Source organism: Pseudoliparis swirei, chromosome 19 (assembly GCF_029220125.1).
Source record: "Pseudoliparis swirei isolate HS2019 ecotype Mariana Trench chromosome 19, NWPU_hadal_v1, whole genome shotgun sequence".
NCBI lineage: Eukaryota > Metazoa > Chordata > Actinopteri > Perciformes > Liparidae > Pseudoliparis > Pseudoliparis swirei.
The window spans coordinates 6601992-6619483 of NC_079406.1; the positions used below are offsets into that span (position 1 = coordinate 6601992).

Below are 17492 nucleotides of genomic sequence, written 5' to 3' on the forward strand. Positions count from 1 at the left end.
ACACAGGAAAGCCACGATACATCCCAGTCACATGTTTATGGCTTCCGCTATGAGGAGGCCCAAGTTCGCCTCTGGAACTTTGCATGCACAAGGTTGCAAAATCATTGGACTCGAAAATTGAAAACTGATCGAAAAAAAACTTTAGAATGTCAACAGGGAGATAGTCAAGTTAGCAATACTCTTTAAGTGCTAGGAGTTGATCTGGAGATACATTTGCTTCTGCATGTTTTGTGACTAAACGCACTCGGCAACAATAACGTGACGCCTAAAACAAACTAGGCTACTATGGTTTAGATGTTTAATAGTCACTTCAAAAATCATAAAAGTGTTGTTAATTTGTCAAGATTATCTTGTTGAACAATTCAATTTGTTTTGTAACTTCCCTTGTAAACGAACCGTGTGTCCATCTTTCTAACCATTAATTGTGGCTCATTAAGCTCGCTAGCACATGAGTTTTTCTGTGCTAAAAGAGGTTAGCACTAGCATAACAGCGGCCATAGCGTGAGCAATTTTAGAAACATTTTTTTCATTTTTATTAGGATTTAAGTTTCATATAAGTTAGGTTGCCAGCTTAGTCTTCTTCACTAAAGCTTCTTTATGTTCTCCTGCTGAGTGAGCGCACGTGACTGTCCGTGTCGGACTTCAGGAAGGTGGAGGAGGGCTTGGTTCGAGGAGGGGTGACGCGGAAGGGGCGGTGCGGTTTCTCCTCACCGGGCGGTGTCAGCGGGAGGGAACAGGACCGAGGAGCTGTGAGAGGCCGACGCAGGGACTCATTTCCCCCGGGTGATTGGACTGGATTGCACGAGCGGACTTCAGGTGAGAGGAAGGAGCTGTTTAGGGCGTTTTCTCGCGGCTCCCGAGGGGAGGACGTCTGGCGTTCGGCTCCCCGAGGAGCTGCGGAGCTTGTATGTAACTGAAAAATGATACGTTTTTACACAGTAAATCAGAAAATGTGAATACTTTTAAAAAAAAATGTTTTAAAACATGATAACAATGCACAGTTTACGTGGGGAATACTTTGAAGATGACTCAATCTGGTTTGAACACGGGAAAGATCCTTATCTCCGCACACTTAACAATACAATTAAATAATTTAGTCACGTGTGCAAAATGCATGCTTTATTTATTATTCTTTCTTCATTACAATGGAATTTCAAAAATAAAATTGAGTAGTTAAGCAAGGCAACGCTTGTCCTGCAGTCCCTGCGTGCAGCAGGTTGTACAAAGCACCAGCCTACATGCACACTGCAGCCTGAACTACGCCTTTCAAGGACATGAAGCTTAAAGATGCATATATGCAACATTCCTAAGGAATAATAATGGTCGATTCATTCCGTGGTTGATGATGTGTGTGTTTACATTTTTTTGTATCAGTGCAACGTGACGTGAGTAAATGTGTAAGACTTCATCAAAAAAACTTTTTTTCTTTCCACCTTGTCGACTGACTAATAGCCTTTTTCCCCCTCCCCAAACACGCTACGTATGATCACGTCATTTTTATTTGATTACATAACTTTTGTTTTATTAATATCGTCCTACACAAGCCTCTAATCTACCTTTGACTTTAAGTAACCTACCTGAAAACATAGCAAGGGCAGAAATTGAATGCAATGTCGGTTTCTTCTGCATCAGAATCAGAATCAGAATTGTATTTATTGCCAAGTAGGTTTACACCTACCTGGAATTTGTTCTGGTGTATAGGTGCATACAGTGAACATAAAATGAACATAAAACATAAAATATACAAACACAATAAGTACTATACAAACACAATAAGTACCACAATACAAAAAGCAGGGCAGGAGTGCAAAAGTGCATGTGCAATGTTCAGTGTGCAAAATATGTCCATATGTGTGGGGGAGGGATAAGTAGGGATAAGTGCCCCCGTCAGGTGGGGGTCCGGGCCTTGTTCATGAGGCCAACGGCAGCCGGGAAGAAGCTGGTTTTGTGGCGTGAGGTGACCTCTTGTGGCATTATGCTTGTATTAATATTGCATTTCTGTAATCCTGCACAAGATGAGTTTCCTTCAACTTGAAAAGTTATGATGATGATGTCTTGCAAAAAACACACCATCCATGTGTCTGTTGATTGAAATCTCTGTAAATCAGTAACCACTGTCTTAAGGTCTTCAGTATCCATTGCTTTTGTATGCATTGTGTATACAGGCCAGTTTTTGCATTCAGCAGAATGCATCTCCATTCATTATTCAAATAACTTTGGTAATAAGTAACTGATGCAGTGTCACCAGATGTTGGTCTGATAACACATTGGCGGCCCTGTGATTGCCTGTGTCTGTGCGTGACTCCTCAGGATTTGCAGTCACTGTCTTTGCATGTTCGTGCAGACGCATCGCCCATTTGTTTATTTGCTGTCACAAGATCTTGGAGTTTTATTAAAATTTTCTTCCAAGACATCCAGACCAGAATCTTAAGCGAACTGAAACTTGATATGGGGGGGAAAGAAAAAGGGAAAAAAAGGGTAAAGAGACAACAGTTTGAGAGGATTTTTCTAGCCCACGTCCCTCCAAAGTCATCAATACTCAAGAGATCATAACATCAAACCGTTACACCCCGGTTTTGCTCGAGAGAAAAAAAATGTTGAAAGAGGAGGAATGCCGACTTGAGAAACACACACTATAATTTCAGCATGTGACCGTTATATAATCATTATATGTGTATATAACGTGTCAACTGTCAAGGAATTGTATGACAGCACTTTAACGCAGCTGCTGTGTTATTTCACAGGTGTCAGCATGTCAGCGAAGGTCAGCGCCGAGGAGATGGAGGAGATCAATGTGGCCTTCCGGAAAGTGGGTGAGTAAAGACGTGTGTGTGTGTGTATGTGGATATTGCAGCAACCCATCAGACAGTGATGGACTAGTCAGCCAGGTTTGAAGTGAGGGTAACGCAGATGAACAAACGCAGGCCTCTCAAGTGTCGGCTATTTAATGTTTTAATGTGCCGCAGCGCGCAAACATGAGCTGGCCGCGCTGCCCTCACCGTGGAGGAATCAAGCGCTCCCCTGGAGTTCTGCTGTGAGGAGCCACTTATCAGCCAATCAAAAAAAAGAAATGGGCTACACAATAGCCAATCAGAAAAAAAACCGTATCTGTTGTATCTGGGTAAGATTGAATCCAGCAACCAATGAAAATAAAGCATCCTGGAATTGCGCGCGACTGACTGATATCCGAAAATGTCGTTCCGCAGGGCTCTCAAAACTTGAGTGCCCTGCAAACGCATGTTCCCAATGTGACAGACAGACGTTTGTCTTTGGATAAATGGGAGGAAATTAAACCCTTGATGCGCCCACATTTACATTTTGGCTTGAAGGAATTTGTTGACGTGTTTCACCCTTTGTTAACTTAGCTTATCATACAGACTGGAATCAGGTCGCTCTGCTCTGTCAAAGGGAAACCAAAAGTCCACCTCGGCGTTTCAAGTGTTGGCGAGAGAGCTTAAGAGGTGGTGGTCGGCTGATTAGTAGCCAGGCCAGCTGTTTCTCCGCATGCTACCATCTTTATGCGAAGCTAACTTTCTCCGGCCTCTTGCCTGCTATGTAACAACCTGACTTGAGGTTGGGGTCAATCTTCTCGCCAAACTCTAAGAAAGCAACTCAGCGTGTTGGTGGAGTTGTTTCGAGGGATACTTTGTCACATTTATTGCATATCTCACCCAAAGTCTGAATAGTATATCACGCTCTTCTGTCTCTATGCAAAAGAGCTTCCTTCTGTCCCCAAATGCTTTTGTTCTCATGTCGACTTCTGCGTGTAATATCTGTGCAGTGGCCGTGTGATTCTGACTGAGAATAGTTATTCCTCTATTATTGCACACATTGCTGCTATTGTCGCATCGACGTGGGGAAACAAAGATTCAAAACTGGCTATTTTCCCTCCCTCTGCTCTAGATGTGGACGGTAACGGGTACATCAGCGCCTCGGAACTCGGTGACCTCTTCAGCGAGGTGGGCAGTCCCATGCCCGGGTACCAAGTCAGGCTCCTCCTCGCAAAGCTGGACAGAGACAACGACAGCCACATCGACATCGAAGAGTTCAAGGCTGTAGGTAACACTAATTAGACAGATTCACAGCCCTGACTGACAGTTGATTACATATTGGAGCCCAGGTGGTTCACCACGCAGTCCGAAGTGTGTGGACGTAGTGCGGGGCACGACACTTTGCCTATCAAATGATCCTCATTGACGCGAAGCCTCGGCGTGCCCTTTTTTGTTGTTTTGTCTGTGCACGTTCAGATTTTCACGGAAATGAAGGACGACCGCGCGTCTCTGAGTTTCAGGAAAGCGCTGAACAAGAAAGAAGGCATCTTAGCCATGGGGGGAACCAGCGTGATCTCGAGTGTAGGAACCCAGCATTCCATCTCTGGTCAGTAACACAAATGCCTCAGGAATGGTGGGCGAGCGCCCGAATGTCAGCACGCCAAGACACCTGACATTTGACCCCACTGTATTTTAGAGCAGGAGCGCTTTGCCTTTGCCAACTACATCAACTCTTCTCTGGAGGAAGATCCCGACTGTCACCACATCCTGCCCATCAACCCCACGACCGAAGCTCTGTTTGGAGCAGTGAGAGACGGCATCCTGCTTTGGTAACCGACTTTGCCTTCCTGTACTTCTCTTTCCTCAACTTCTAACTATGACCTCACCTGTAAACCTCTAACAGTCGGTGTGGTCAGTGGGCTAATGTGGTTTTATTTTTTCTTCTTTCTCACATGCAGTAAACTCATCAACCACTCTGTCCCCGACACCATCGATGAGAGAACCATCAATCTAAAGAAACTCACAGCGTTCACCATACAGGTTAGTTAGCTACACAGTGATCAGCTGTGTGTGTGTGTGTGTGTGTTGTGTTCAGTGATTTAACTTCGCACTATTTAACACTATGTTCCGACCTCTGTTTTGGTGCCCGTTCACACAACTTCAACTCCCAACAGGAGAATCTGAACTTGGCTCTGAACTCCGCCTCGGCCATCGGCTGCCAAGTCGTGAACATCGGCGCTCAGGATCTGAAGGAGGGGAAGCCTCACCTGGCCCTCGGGCTCCTCTGGCAGATCATCAAGATCGGACTGTTCGCCGAGATGGAGCTGAGCCGCAATGAAGGTACCAACAAACCACGTGCACACACGCTTCAGGAACTCTAAAGCACAGATCGTAATGGTGTAAAAGCATTGTATTGCGTCTACCTGTGTACAGCTATAGCAGCGCTGCTGGGGGATGGGGAGAGTCTGGAGGAGCTGATGAATCTCAGTCCAGAGGATCTGCTGCTGCGCTGGGTCAATTACCATTTGAAGAAAGTCGGCATGTCCATATCAAACTTTTCTGGAGACATTAAGGTGAGGAAACGTCAGCGTGAAGCCCAAAACCTCTCATAGATTTAGCAAAAAATTGACGTATTGTACCGTCTGGCAAGTATCTAGATATTTGGACCAAACTCCTTGTTTCGATGAGACAATAGTCATAATAGACATTAGTCTTGTGGACTAAGTGGGTTAAGACAATTGAGAAGATGACATCATTTTACCGTAATTCAGCCACGAAAACCGGAAAATGACAGTTGTGCCATATCCAGACATCTAGTCTCGTGTCAGGATATGGATATAATATCCATACAGCTAAAAACGTAACTCAATGATCGTGAGGTTGAAACAGGTTCGTGGTAGGTTCCTTCCCCAAGCACAAGACGGATATTTGGTAATATATTTTATGAAGCCAGCAGACTGCTCCTTTATGGAGAAAGACACAAACACACAGATTAGCCCCAGCTGGTGCCGATTAACAATCAACCACCAGCTGAGGCCGATTAGACATGGTCCCCGAACCACCGCCCCGCTCCACCCACTCTGCAGCCGAGCCTAAACACCCCCCCCCCCGCTGCCACAGAGGTCAACCCACACGAAGGGGAGAAATCAGCCGCTTGTGGTGGGGAGTAACTTGTCTGTTTCTGTGTCTTCTGCAGGACTCCAGGGCGTACTTCCACCTGCTGGAGCAGATCTCTCCAGACGGCAAAGAAGAGGGCGTCCCGCGCTTCGAGGTGGACATGACCGGTATCTATGTGAGTCCGACCAGGCCGTAGTCTCACGCCGTCAGTGTGTTCTTCACCTGCCACGGTCGAGTTATTTCCGTGAAGGATGCTCTGTAACCCCCCCTCCACTGTCTGTCTCTGTGTGTGTGTGTGTCGCCCAGGATCAAGATCTCGCCAAGAGAGCGGAGTTCATGCTCAAGCAGGCCGAGCGCCTCGGCTGCCGCCAGTTTGTGACCGCCGCGGACATCGAGAGCGGAAACGCGAAGCTCAACATGGCCTTCGTGGCGACGCTCTTCAACAAACACCCGGCGCTCACCAAACCGGACTTCGAGTTGGACTGGACTATGAAGAGTAAGCGTGGAGGAATAGTCGCCCACGCCTCACACATATGCCGCCATCGTGGAAGCTAACCTCTCTCTCTCCCCCTCTCCCTCCTCGAGGCGAGACCAGAGAGGAGCGGACGTTCAGGAACTGGATGAACTCTCTGGGAGTCAGTCCGCACGTTCACCACATCTTCTGGTCAGCGCCCCTCCGTCTGAAATAAGTTGCCGTGCTTCCAGTGCCGCTCGTTGCCTCGCTTTACTCAAACGACGTCCCCGTGCGTCTGTGTTTGTGTCGATGCAGCGATCTGCAGGACGCCATGGTGATCCTCCAGCTCTTTGAGAAGGTCAAGGTGTCGGTGGACTGGGAGTGCAGAGTCAACCTCCCTCCATTCAAGGGAGTCGGAGCAGGGCATTTAAAAAAGGTACATTCACGCACTGCTTTACGAAACTGCTCCAGCAGGTGTTGCAGAATAAGGGGAAACTATTTGGTGCTGATAGGCAGTTTACTATTCAATTACGTATGATAAAAAAGCAATAAGGTACGAGAGGCAGTACTGTATTGTCAATAATGTACTGTTCGAGGGTGTTGTTGAAGAAAAAAACAGATATATATCTGTATATATGAACACATATATATACATATATATATGTATATATATATAGAAATCATTTTGCATTATTCAAACCAGATGGGTTAGGTTGAAAATGCTTCAGTGGTAGTTTCCATCAACAGTAAATGTCAGGATCCCATTTTGCGACACAACAACACGCAATTAACTGTGTGTGTGTGTGCGCGTGTGTGTGTGTGTGTTTTAGAGGGAAAACTGTACCTACGCTGTGGAGCTGGGGAAGGAAAAGGCTGGTTTCTCCCTGGTGGGGATCGGCGGACAGGATCTCTACGATGGCAATCCAACACTAACTCTGGCCGTGGTGTGGCAGATAATGAGGAGGTGAGTTCCACTTTACAGTGAAAGCTCACTTCTTTATCCGGTCGTTCTGACCGGTGAAGAAAATAAACCCTAAACTCGCAAGAACACCACCGTGACCCGAACCAGCTGGAGGGCGCTGCTCTGTGGGTAAACAGTTCCTGTCCGTGTTTCATCGTGGAGCGAGTGAAAGGTAGATCTAAAGAGCGCTCATTCATTCACTCATTCCTTTTAGTGAAGCCATAGAGAAAATACGCACAGAAATATGACCCTTCCTTATAGGAAATGTGGTATTGATTTCACCGAATATTCCCATTTATTATTGTACTACATTAGAACTTATGAATTGGGAGGCTACCAGTCACCTTGTGTATGTTTACAACAACTACAGCCACATCGTGCGACCACTTCTACGATGGCCCGCTGTCATCGTGCCCGCGTCGCAGTCGCAGAGCCATATCGCCGAGATGTGAATCTCACCGGCTGCATGTGGAACGGGGTTTGACGTGAACCGATCTGTGCGCAGGTACACGTTCAATCTTCTCGAAGACCTCGGAGACGGAGAAGTCGCAGGAGACGATTTGATAGTGTCCTGGGTCAACAAGACTTTGGCTGAGGCCGGCAAGACTTCCTCCATCAAAAGCTTTAAGGTGAGTGTTGGTGTAACACGACCAGCCTGTGCGCTGTATTTCCACCCTCCACTAGAAAAGAAAGGCGGGTTCTAGTTTTACTGTATGCTTCATACAATGTGTTGTATATGTGTGTGTGTGTGTGTGTGTGTGTCCCTCCCTTCAGGACAAATCGATCGAGACCAGCATGCCAGTTCTGGACCTGATCGATTCCATTCAGCCTCAGAGTGTGAAATTTGATCTGGTTCAGAAAGGAAGTCTGTCCGACGAAGACAAACTAAACAATGCCAAGTAAGTACCTGCCCGCTATTCTCTGCGTTTATTCCGAGTGACTTCTGCAAGGTTACAGTGCGCCTCCATTCCAGCCCATCGGAGAGTTAATGGAGGTCGATTTCTGATTGGCTGTTGAGATATCACGGTGGTTGTGCACTTCATCCATATTCATACAGGACGAGTATTATCAGGGATGTAGATGTGGGCCGATGCCATCGGGTCTCCATGCTGCGCAGCAAGCTCTTGAACGTACCCCCAAAATGCTGCTCAAACTGTGGTTTACATTTGCTTATGCAGCCTCTGTGATTCTTAAACAGGAACGAGGCAGAAACCATAACATGGGACTATATATTATCACATGACCTCTGTGTTTGGCGAAATATGGACGGTAATCGGTGTTGTAATTTTTTTAAATTACAGTCACAGACTTCCACAATTATGACAAATTACTAGAGGTCCCCATGTAATACTAGTCCTGTGTTAAGCAATAGTCTCTCCACAAAATATTAGCCATAAAAATACACAAAAATAACTCTAAAACGGTGATGATCAAACAAAATGTGGGACAGAAATAAATGCATTTCAAAAATACAAAGAAGGATGTTACTGAGGTGATTGGTTGCCATAGTGATCCTAACCATGACCCTTTCCTGCACCAGATTTGCCATTTCCATGGCGAGGAAGATCGGCGCCAAAGTCTACGCCCTGCCGGAGGACCTGGTGGAGGTCAACCCCAAAATGGTGATGACCATCTTTGCCTGCCTGATGGTGAGAGGCATGAGGAAGCCGTAGAGGAGACAAACACACACACACACACCTATATATATATATATATATTTGAAGCTCCTTTTTGCTTTAAATGATCAGCGATGTCACAGTAAGAAGCATTCGATTTCCCATAATGCCCATAGATATCAATGAGAGTGTGAATGTGTTTGTTCAGGGTCTGCCCAGTGCATGCTGGGATAGACTCCTTCCTGAAAATAATTGAAAAAAGTTATCTCTTTAAATGTGAAGACAATGAGCATTAACCATCTCTCATTCCTGCTGAAAGCAAAAGAAATATGTAAGAAAATCAAGGAGATATTTCTTCTTCAGCGTTTCAGGTTTATAACCAACATAAAACTAAAACCTCTCATCTGGCTTCAGTGTTTCCCATGTGCCACGGCCTCATGGTATGTCGGTTCCATCCTGCGGTATCTTCCAACGTGCCTGCCGGTTCACAGTTTGAGCATTTATTGCACTGAAGCCATGATGCGATATTCTTTACTGAAAACCTTTTGGCCTTTAAAGACAAATAAAAAGACTGGAACCTGTAAACATTTAAGTCCTTTAACTAACTGCTATAATCACATCTGTTTTTTTAGGGGGATGCTTATGAAATAGATTAATGGATGATATATATTTTTACGAGGCATTTAGGTATGATTAATGGCTCATCTTTTAGGACTTTTTTTAAAGGACCATAAACTGACCAAATAAGATGAATGCCATATCTTGCATCTTAAAACTTAACAATGGTCTTGTTTCTTCACTTATGGTGACAGTTTCAAGCTATTTGGTTATTGGTAAACTTGCAGTTAATCCATTAAAACCCAATTGATGTTATTAATTCATACATGTATCAATGTATCAATGTCCTATAATATATAACAACAATCTGCGAATTAAAAACCTGAATGCTGCATAAATCACGTTAGAATATTTCTGACCCCTGACTTTAATCAAATGGCAATATTAAAAACACTTTGAAGCTCCCATTTGAGAGAAATAACAGTACATCAATGCAGTAGTGTCTTCTCTACATGGTTGCCATCTGAACTTAATTCAATAAAATCTGAAATATGACTTCAGTTGTAAAAATAAAATAAATAATTCTGAGACTGATTTCCCTTCCTGAACTATTAATATTTCTTTTGTCTTAATGCTGCAGCTGAATATGTGGGTGTGTTTAAAAACGTTCCAGGTCTTTTGCTGCTGATGTTGACATTCCACTAATGTTCAGTTTGTTTTTCTTTTGTCCCGAATGTGTATCTTTATCGGTCCTTTGGAATTTCACTGTAGGCAAGATAATTGCTTTACCTGATAGCAATACTATCAGATCAATAATATTCAATAAAAGCATTTTTCCATGGATTGTTTTTTTATTTCTCTTTGTTCTTAGTTAAAGGTGTTGTGAGTATTTCATCAGAATCTGTTGGACTGGAATTAAGTCAGGAATATAATGAATTAATTTGACAATTACAATTGATAATCGGTATTTGAAGTAAGCAATACATATTCGAAGTAAATAAATGTTAATGTTATTCTGTCTTTCAAGAGGAAACTTGCTGTAGCAAACCGTTTGTACCTCTAACAGCTTGTGTGCATGGTTCTCCTTCCTTCTGTTTCTGCTGCTGAAAGCTTTAAATTATCTTCTTTCATCATCAGGGGGCGCTGCTCCTCCATTAGTGGAGACAGCTGGCCAGAAACAGGATGACCTGTTGATCTACAAATACTTAAAGGCTAAACTACAGAATTAAAGAAATACTTTAAAAAATGTATAGTATAGAGTTAAAATGAACATGTGTAATCCATATATGCATGTAATTAATGCAACAAACACATCTTAAACTCCTACATTTACCCAAGTCTCCTTTTATTTATTTCCATATACATTAATGTCCTATACTGTAAAGCCGGTTAGATTAGCATAATATTAAAATAATCTTAAAAAAAGGTATAGTGTGATCTAAGATACCCTGTTGCACTGAAGCTAAAAGAGTGTTTGGCTTGTGGGGAGTGGATTACTACATCTGGATGGGTTTGGTGTGGAGTTGTCTACTTTTTGGGATAAAAAGTCTTGATGTGTTATGTTGGGGGCAAGGTTTGGACCCAAAAGCAGCAGGCAGAGTTCTCAAAAAACAATGTTTATTGACGAACGTCAAGCAGGAACACGGACAAAGACCAGCCTGGAACAAAAACTAACAGACACCGAACAAGCCGCAAGACACAGACAAAATACACTGGGGAAACGAGACACAGATGGAGACACAGGAGTAAACAATCAGGACCGAAACAGACGAGCACAGAGAGGAAGAGCAGGGAAACAGGAAACGAGACAGGGACTTCAAAACAAAACAGGAAACACTCCAGATCCTAACAGTACCCCCCCCCCCCCTCCCCCCCACGGCACATTGAATAACTACACACAGGAGTTGGCGTGTCTTCAGAAACATGATGGTGGAGTACATTCTGAAAAACTCGCTCAAATTTTAAAGCCGAAAAATTGGAATCCTGAATCCGGCATGAACGGATCTTTAAAAGCGTAAGATCGATATTCTCAATATTCCAATTCCAGTAGCTCAAAGCCTGTGTGCAGGTGTGGACATGAAAACCACTTCACTTGCAGTAATCAGAGGGATGAACGCACACAAAGACACACTTTCAGCTCGGAGGCCACTTCAAACAAGGCTCTTGAATTCAGATGAGCTCGCTTGTGAAAAGGAGAACACGCGCACGAGCACACTATTTGCAATTTAAAATATTCTTTGAGTGTGCCATGTGATCGTTCCCTTGCTCGGTGGATTTGTCCGTCCATCCTCCGTCTCATTGGTCAGACCTTAGTGATTACTGTCTTGTGAACCCAGCTGAGGACTCAACTGATGGATTGACGGGCTCACGTTTGGATATCTGGAACATCTCTCAGGTTAGTCAGTAAACATCTTTCTTTCTCCCGATGATCTGTTGTCTTAACTACTGTACAGCTGGTTGCTATGCCACCTGGTATCCGTGGTGATGCCTGATACAGGTGACCTCGTACTGGACAACCGTCCCTTTTTCTGACTGTAGGTACATCATTGGGTGTGTGTGTGTGTGTGTTGCTTTGTTTGTCACTCTGAGTGAGCCTCTTTTAGTGTGTGTGTGTGTGTGTTGGGTATGTTTGAGACATGGACATTAACTGAGTCTTGCTGTGATGTGTGATGTGTGTGTGTGTGTGTGTGTGTGTGTGTGTGTGTGTGCAGGATGTCAGGTCCAGTGCAGGATTCACACAGGCTGTCTGTGAAAACCTGGACAGAGGATGAGAGTGACCGAGCTGACAGCACCCCCAGCAGGTAGGCCACACACACACACACACACACACACACACACACACACACACACACACGTGAAAGGGAGGAGAGACATAGTCACTGACTTATTTGATTTACCTATTTCTGATGTGTGTGTGATGTACGTGTGTGTGTAGAGCACAGTCGGTGTGTGATGACACTTCTTCAGAGCTTCAGAGGATGGCGGCCATTGACCGAAGAGATATTAATTCCCAGAATTCCTTGCATGGGCGAGGTGCTCTGTCCAGGTATGACAGCTGATAAAAAAGCGTATCTACATGTTGACTGCGAACCCATTGAATATACAAAAAGATGTATTTAGACCTGATTTATTTCCAGTGTGTGATGTAAATTATCGTATAAATACTAATCATCGGTGCCGTTTTTTGTGCATGTGTCTGTCTTCCTGTCTTCAGGATAGTTAGTATGATGATGACTCTGAGAGATTGGGCTCAGAAGAGTTTGGCTGAGGAGACGGAGAGGCCGGATTCCTTCTTGGAGCGTTTCAGAGGCCCCGCCAACACCGACATGCAAGCCCCGCCCAGCAGGTTCAGCCACACCGGCTCTGACGCAGAGCATGAAGTGCGACGCACCAGACGCAAGTAAGAGACCTTTAAAGATGTTTTTGTAAAAAGATAAAATTCCTACACTGACACTTGCATATCCACCCCCCCCCCCCCCCCCCATCTCTTTGTCAGGAAGAGGAAGTGTAAGGTCGAGGTCTTATCGCCATCAGATGATGCGTACTACTACTGGCTGATGGTGATCGGTTCTGCTGTCTTTTATAACTGGACCATGCTAGTTGTCAGGTGGGAAACTATTTATGGGTATATACAACAATTATTGTTCTTGTTCTACCATGAATCTTATTTCCGAGGCATGAGACCCAAGACAGAAAATGACCAACTATAGTGCGAATCATGGAGTAGTTTCATAAGCCCTTTCATAAAAAAAAAAGCTCTGATAAATCCACTGTACACAACCTGCCCAGCACTAAACAGTATTGGCCAATTAGCTTGGCAGGCATTTAGGGGCTCGACAGCCAGACATTTCCCTCAGGGGGTTGTATAGAGACCAAAATCAGAGCTAAAAGAAGAGTAAATGTCGTACGTGTTGCTATGATTTGTTTCATTTGCTAGTGTCCTCATGTATGTGTCTGCAGGGCCTGTTTCAATGAGCTCCAGATGAGGAATGTGTTGGTGTGGCTGGTACTCGACTACCTCTGTGATGGAGTCTATATCCTGGATATAGCTGTTCATCTCCACACAGGTACTCCAAAAAAAATGAGGGCCTAATTACCTTCGCATTGAAAATGCGGAAGGTAATGTTTTGATCGCCGTGTATTTATTTATTTATTTATTTGTATGCGTGTTATTCGCATAACACAAACAGTATTAAACCGAATCGCATGAAATTCGGTGGGATGATTGGTTATTATCCGGGGACCATTTGATTAGATTTTGGGATCAATCGGGTCAAAGGTCAAGGTCATGAAAAGGTCAACATCTTCTTTTTACCATACCACGGTCAATTTGTATCCAATTGGCATGCAACTAACGCCAAAATGTTCAGAATTCAATGCCCAATCTTGTGATATGCAAAGGTATGCGCTCTACCGAGTGCCCATTCTAGTTGCTACTTGGAATTGTTTGATAAAAAAGATCTATCCTGGATTTTGGTTTTAATCATAGACTCTATATAAGAAGTGCACGTTGTCACTGTGATGTTTGAAGTCTTGAGTTTTGAAACCAAAATGTTATATTTACCTTCGCATTTAAAATGCGGAAGGTTATGTTTTGATCGCCGTGTATTTATTTATTTGTATGCGTGTTATTCACATAACAAAAAAAGTTTTAAACCGAATCGCATGAAATTTGGTGGGATGATTGGTTATTATCCGGGGACCATTTGATTAGATTTTGGGATCGATCGGGTCAAAGGTCAAGGTCAAGGTCATGGATAGGTCAACATCTTCTTTTTACCATAGCGCGGTCAATTTTTATCCAATTGGCATGCAACTAATGCCAAAATGTTCATAATTCAATGCCCAATCTTGTGTTATGCGAAGGTATGCGCTCTACCGAGTGCCCATTCTAGTTACTTTATGGTTTACAATATATGCAAAGAATAAAGTTCAAAGACCAAAATCCTGGACAACTCCAAGGACCAGACAACGTCGTGGTAAGATCCAGTCTGTCAATCACAGAAAGAATACCCTGCTTTATGGTCTCTTTGACTCTAAATGGGGCATCATTTCCTAAATGAACGTCATGCTGTGTTGAAGCAGACAAGAGATTGAGACCATGAACTCATACTTACAATGTTTACTGAGAGAATTAGTCATTTTCTCATAGACTTCTATACAATCAGATTGTGATCAATATACTTCTGTGTGTGACGCACGTGAAGGTTTCCTGGATCAAGGCTTGATGGTGAGAGACATGCGGCGTCTGAGGGAAAGCTACGTTCGCACCTTGCAGTGTAAAAGTGACATCTGCTCCATCCTCCCGACCGACCTCCTGTGCCTGATCGTCGGTGTCGGCTACACGCCTCTGCTGCGCTTCAACCGGCTGCTCCGCCTGCCGCGGCTGTTTGAGCTCTACGAACGCACCGAGACGCGGACGGGCTACCCCAACGCTTTCCGCATCTGCAAACTGGTGCTGTACATCCTGGTGATCATCCACTGGAACGCCTGTGGATACTACAGCTTCTCCAAGGTCCTCGGACTGGGCTCGGATTCGTGGGTTTATCCCAATGCGTCGGATCCTGTGTTTGGCTCCCTGACCAGAAGTTACATTTACTGTCTGTACTGGTCCACTCTGACACTGACCACCATTGGAGAGACGCCTCCTCCGGTTAAAGATGAGGAATACTTGTTCCTGATATTTGATTTTCTGGTAAGTCTATAGCACAGATATGATGATATGATATTCCTTTATTCGTCCCACAGTGGGGAAATTTCAAAAAACACAGCAGAGCATCGATGAAAATAAATATAAAACACAAAACTAATACTAAAAATTAAATACTAATACTAATACTAAATATACAGGGAGAAAACAAAGTAAAATAAAGTGCAGAGTTGGCCAGGATATCCAGCGATCTACTGCAGTGTGTTGTGCAGCCTGACAGCAGCATATCGTACTTTAGCTGAGATTACTGATCCTCAAAAGCCTTGTGTGTGTGTGTGGATCCCAGTGGTTCACAATACTAACTCTGGTACTTCTGTCCTAGGTTGGTGTTCTGATATTTGCCTCCATTGTGGGCAATGTTGGATCCATGATCTCCAATATGAACGCCACCAGAGCAAGCTTTCAGAGCCGGGTGGACACACTGAAACACTACATGCAGTTCAGGAACGTGAGCAAGGTGCTCGAGCAGCGCGTCATCCGCTGGTTCGACTACCTGTGGACCAATAAGAAGACGATGGATGAGCAGGAAGTGCTGAAGAGCCTGCCCAATAAGCTGAGAGCAGAGATTGCGATCAATGTTCACCTGGACACACTGAAGAAGGTAGAGACGCACGTCGACCATGTGACCCAAATAAAGTCTACACCTCAACCCTCTTTTCTCCATCAATGGAAAGCATTATGTCATCAGGCAAAGAGTTCTGCCAAAACACACACACAGGACGTGAGATTATTTGCGACGAAATATTATTGTTTCTTTGTCTGTGTGTGTGTGGACATACAGGTGCGTATCTTCCAGGACTGCGAGGCAGGCCTCCTTGTGGAATTGGTATTAAAGCTTCGACCGCAGGTTTTCAGTCCCGGAGACTACATCTGTAGAAAGGTTAGTATTCATTTTACTGGTTGGAAGACGATGTATTGCTACTGTTGTACTACTTCTTGAGAGGCATTTTTATAATTGATTGCAATACATTTACTGCTGTTTCTAGCCTGCATTGCTACCACGAGTCTACAAGGCTAGTTTTCAATACCCGCCTCTTCTTTTAACCCTCCTGTTACCTTTCGGGTCAATTTGACCCCATTCGATGTTTAACGTCGGTGTTCTTTGGGGTCAATTTGACCCCAGGCTGTTTTTCACTGTGTCAAACATACAAGAAATATCAACTTTTTTATATATTTAAAGGGCTATTTAGGTAGTCAACAAACAAACATAAAGTACCTCACACTTAAACTTGGGAAACAATATTAATTATAATAATTTTCTGGAGGTTTTAATTGCTGGGGTCAAATTGACCCCGAGGGTAAAATATGTTAGTAAATGTGAAGGTAACAGGAGGGTTAAAAGCTCTCATTTATTCTCTGACTATTTCTTTACAAGGGAGATGTGGGTAAAGAGATGTACATAGTCAAAGATGGCCAGCTGGCAGTGGTGGGGGAGGACGGAGTCACCCAATTTGCCGTTTTGACATCGGGAAGCTGCTTCGGAGAAATCAGCATCCTGAACATCAGCGGCAGCAAGATGGGGAACCGGCGCACGGCAAACATTCGCAGTCTGGGATACTCGGACCTGTTTTGCCTTTCGAAACAAGACCTGATAGAGGCGCTTCAGGAGTTCCCCCAAGCCAGGGCCCAGCTGGAGCAGAGAGGGCGGGACATCCTGCAGAAGGAGGGGCTTCTGGAGGAAGTAAACGTGTCCGCAGGGGAGGATCTCGAAGAGAAGATGGAGAGGCTGGAAACCAGTCTGGATCGGCTCCAGGTCGGTGCTCTTAGTCCACTACTGCAGCGGCTGCTGGTCCTGTGGCTGCTTTACAAGTCAGAATAATAATAACTGCTGATCACCTTTTTATTTTCAGACGTGTTTGGCCCGTCTGCAGAGTGAGTTCAACTCATCCCAACTTCGCCTGAAACAGCGAATCACAACCCTCGAACACAGCGTCACCACGGGGGCCACAGGCAGCGGCTTCCTGTCGGACGCCAGCGGCATCGAGAGCGTTACTGGCGGCGACGGAGCGCGCAGTGAAATCAACATCCGACTTTAAATAACGGCAACGCACCGTGAACCTCTCATTTTGTCCGATGTTAACTGACCTTTATTTGTCCAAAATGTAAAAAAGTGTTTGTACTTTATTACCTTCGCATTGAAAATGCGGAAGGTAATGTTTTGATCGCCGTGTATTTATTTATTTATTTGTATGCGTTTTACTCGCATAACTCAAAAAGTATTAAACCGAATCGCATGAAATTTGGTGGGATGATTGGTTATTATCCGGGGACCATTTGATTAGATTTTGGGATCGATTGGGTCAAA

The 17492-nt window shown here is 44.4% G+C and overlaps 2 protein-coding genes across 5 annotated transcripts; both read left to right on the top strand.

Moving 5' to 3' along the window:
* Positions 1-702: 702 nt before the first annotated feature.
* Positions 703-10318, top strand: LOC130210024 (plastin-3-like). 4 transcript variants are annotated; one of them, XM_056440010.1, is made up of 17 exons: positions 735-816; positions 2745-2813; positions 3904-4055; positions 4248-4377; positions 4468-4600; positions 4730-4811; positions 4946-5111; positions 5205-5344; positions 5968-6063; positions 6195-6384; positions 6474-6552; positions 6658-6778; positions 7173-7306; positions 7809-7932; positions 8078-8202; positions 8844-8952; positions 10249-10318. In XM_056440010.1, exons 2-17 carry the CDS (start codon positions 2753-2755, stop codon positions 10255-10257), a joined length of 1851 nt encoding a protein of 616 aa, XP_056295985.1. In that variant the 5' UTR covers positions 735-816; positions 2745-2752; the 3' UTR covers positions 10258-10318. The 4 variants fall into 4 exon arrangements, with proteins under 4 accessions (XP_056295989.1, XP_056295985.1, XP_056295987.1 ...); XM_056440014.1 differs by having other exon boundaries at positions 703-816; positions 8844-10318; XM_056440012.1 differs by lacking the exons at positions 735-816; positions 2745-2813 and having other exon boundaries at positions 3984-4059; positions 8844-10318.
* Positions 10319-12189: 1871 nt separating this feature from the next.
* Positions 12190-17251, top strand: LOC130209791 (cyclic nucleotide-gated cation channel-like). Its single transcript, XM_056439632.1, has 10 exons — positions 12190-12278; positions 12413-12523; positions 12692-12877; positions 12974-13084; positions 13438-13544; positions 14685-15172; positions 15510-15788; positions 15969-16067; positions 16563-16940; positions 17038-17251. The coding sequence occupies exons 1-10, from the start codon at positions 12190-12192 to the stop codon at positions 17221-17223; spliced, it is 2034 nt and encodes a 677-aa protein (XP_056295607.1). The 3' UTR covers positions 17224-17251.
* The last annotated feature ends 241 nt before the right edge of the window (positions 17252-17492 follow it).

What these genes read in the sequence shown, in the direction of transcription:
- LOC130210024 (XM_056440014.1), top strand. Translation starts at nt 2,753, where the DNA reads ATGTCAGCGAAGGTCAGCGCCGAGGAGATGGAGGAGATCAATGTGGCC. An exon ending in ACTTTTCTGGAGACATTAAG is followed by an intron (nt 5,345 to 5,967) that starts GTGAGGAAACGT and finishes TGTCTTCTGCAG; the next exon opens with GACTCCAGGGCGTACTTCCA. An exon ending in GTTGGACTGGACTATGAAGA is followed by an intron (nt 6,385 to 6,473) that starts GTAAGCGTGGAG and finishes TCCCTCCTCGAG; the next exon opens with GCGAGACCAGAGAGGAGCGG.
- LOC130209791 (XM_056439632.1), top strand. Translation starts at nt 12,190, where the DNA reads ATGTCAGGTCCAGTGCAGGATTCACACAGGCTGTCTGTGAAAACCTGG. An exon ending in GCTGACAGCACCCCCAGCAG is followed by an intron (nt 12,279 to 12,412) that starts GTAGGCCACACA and finishes GTGTGTGTGTAG; the next exon opens with AGCACAGTCGGTGTGTGATG. An exon ending in TGGACCATGCTAGTTGTCAG is followed by an intron (nt 13,085 to 13,437) that starts GTGGGAAACTAT and finishes ATGTGTCTGCAG; the next exon opens with GGCCTGTTTCAATGAGCTCC.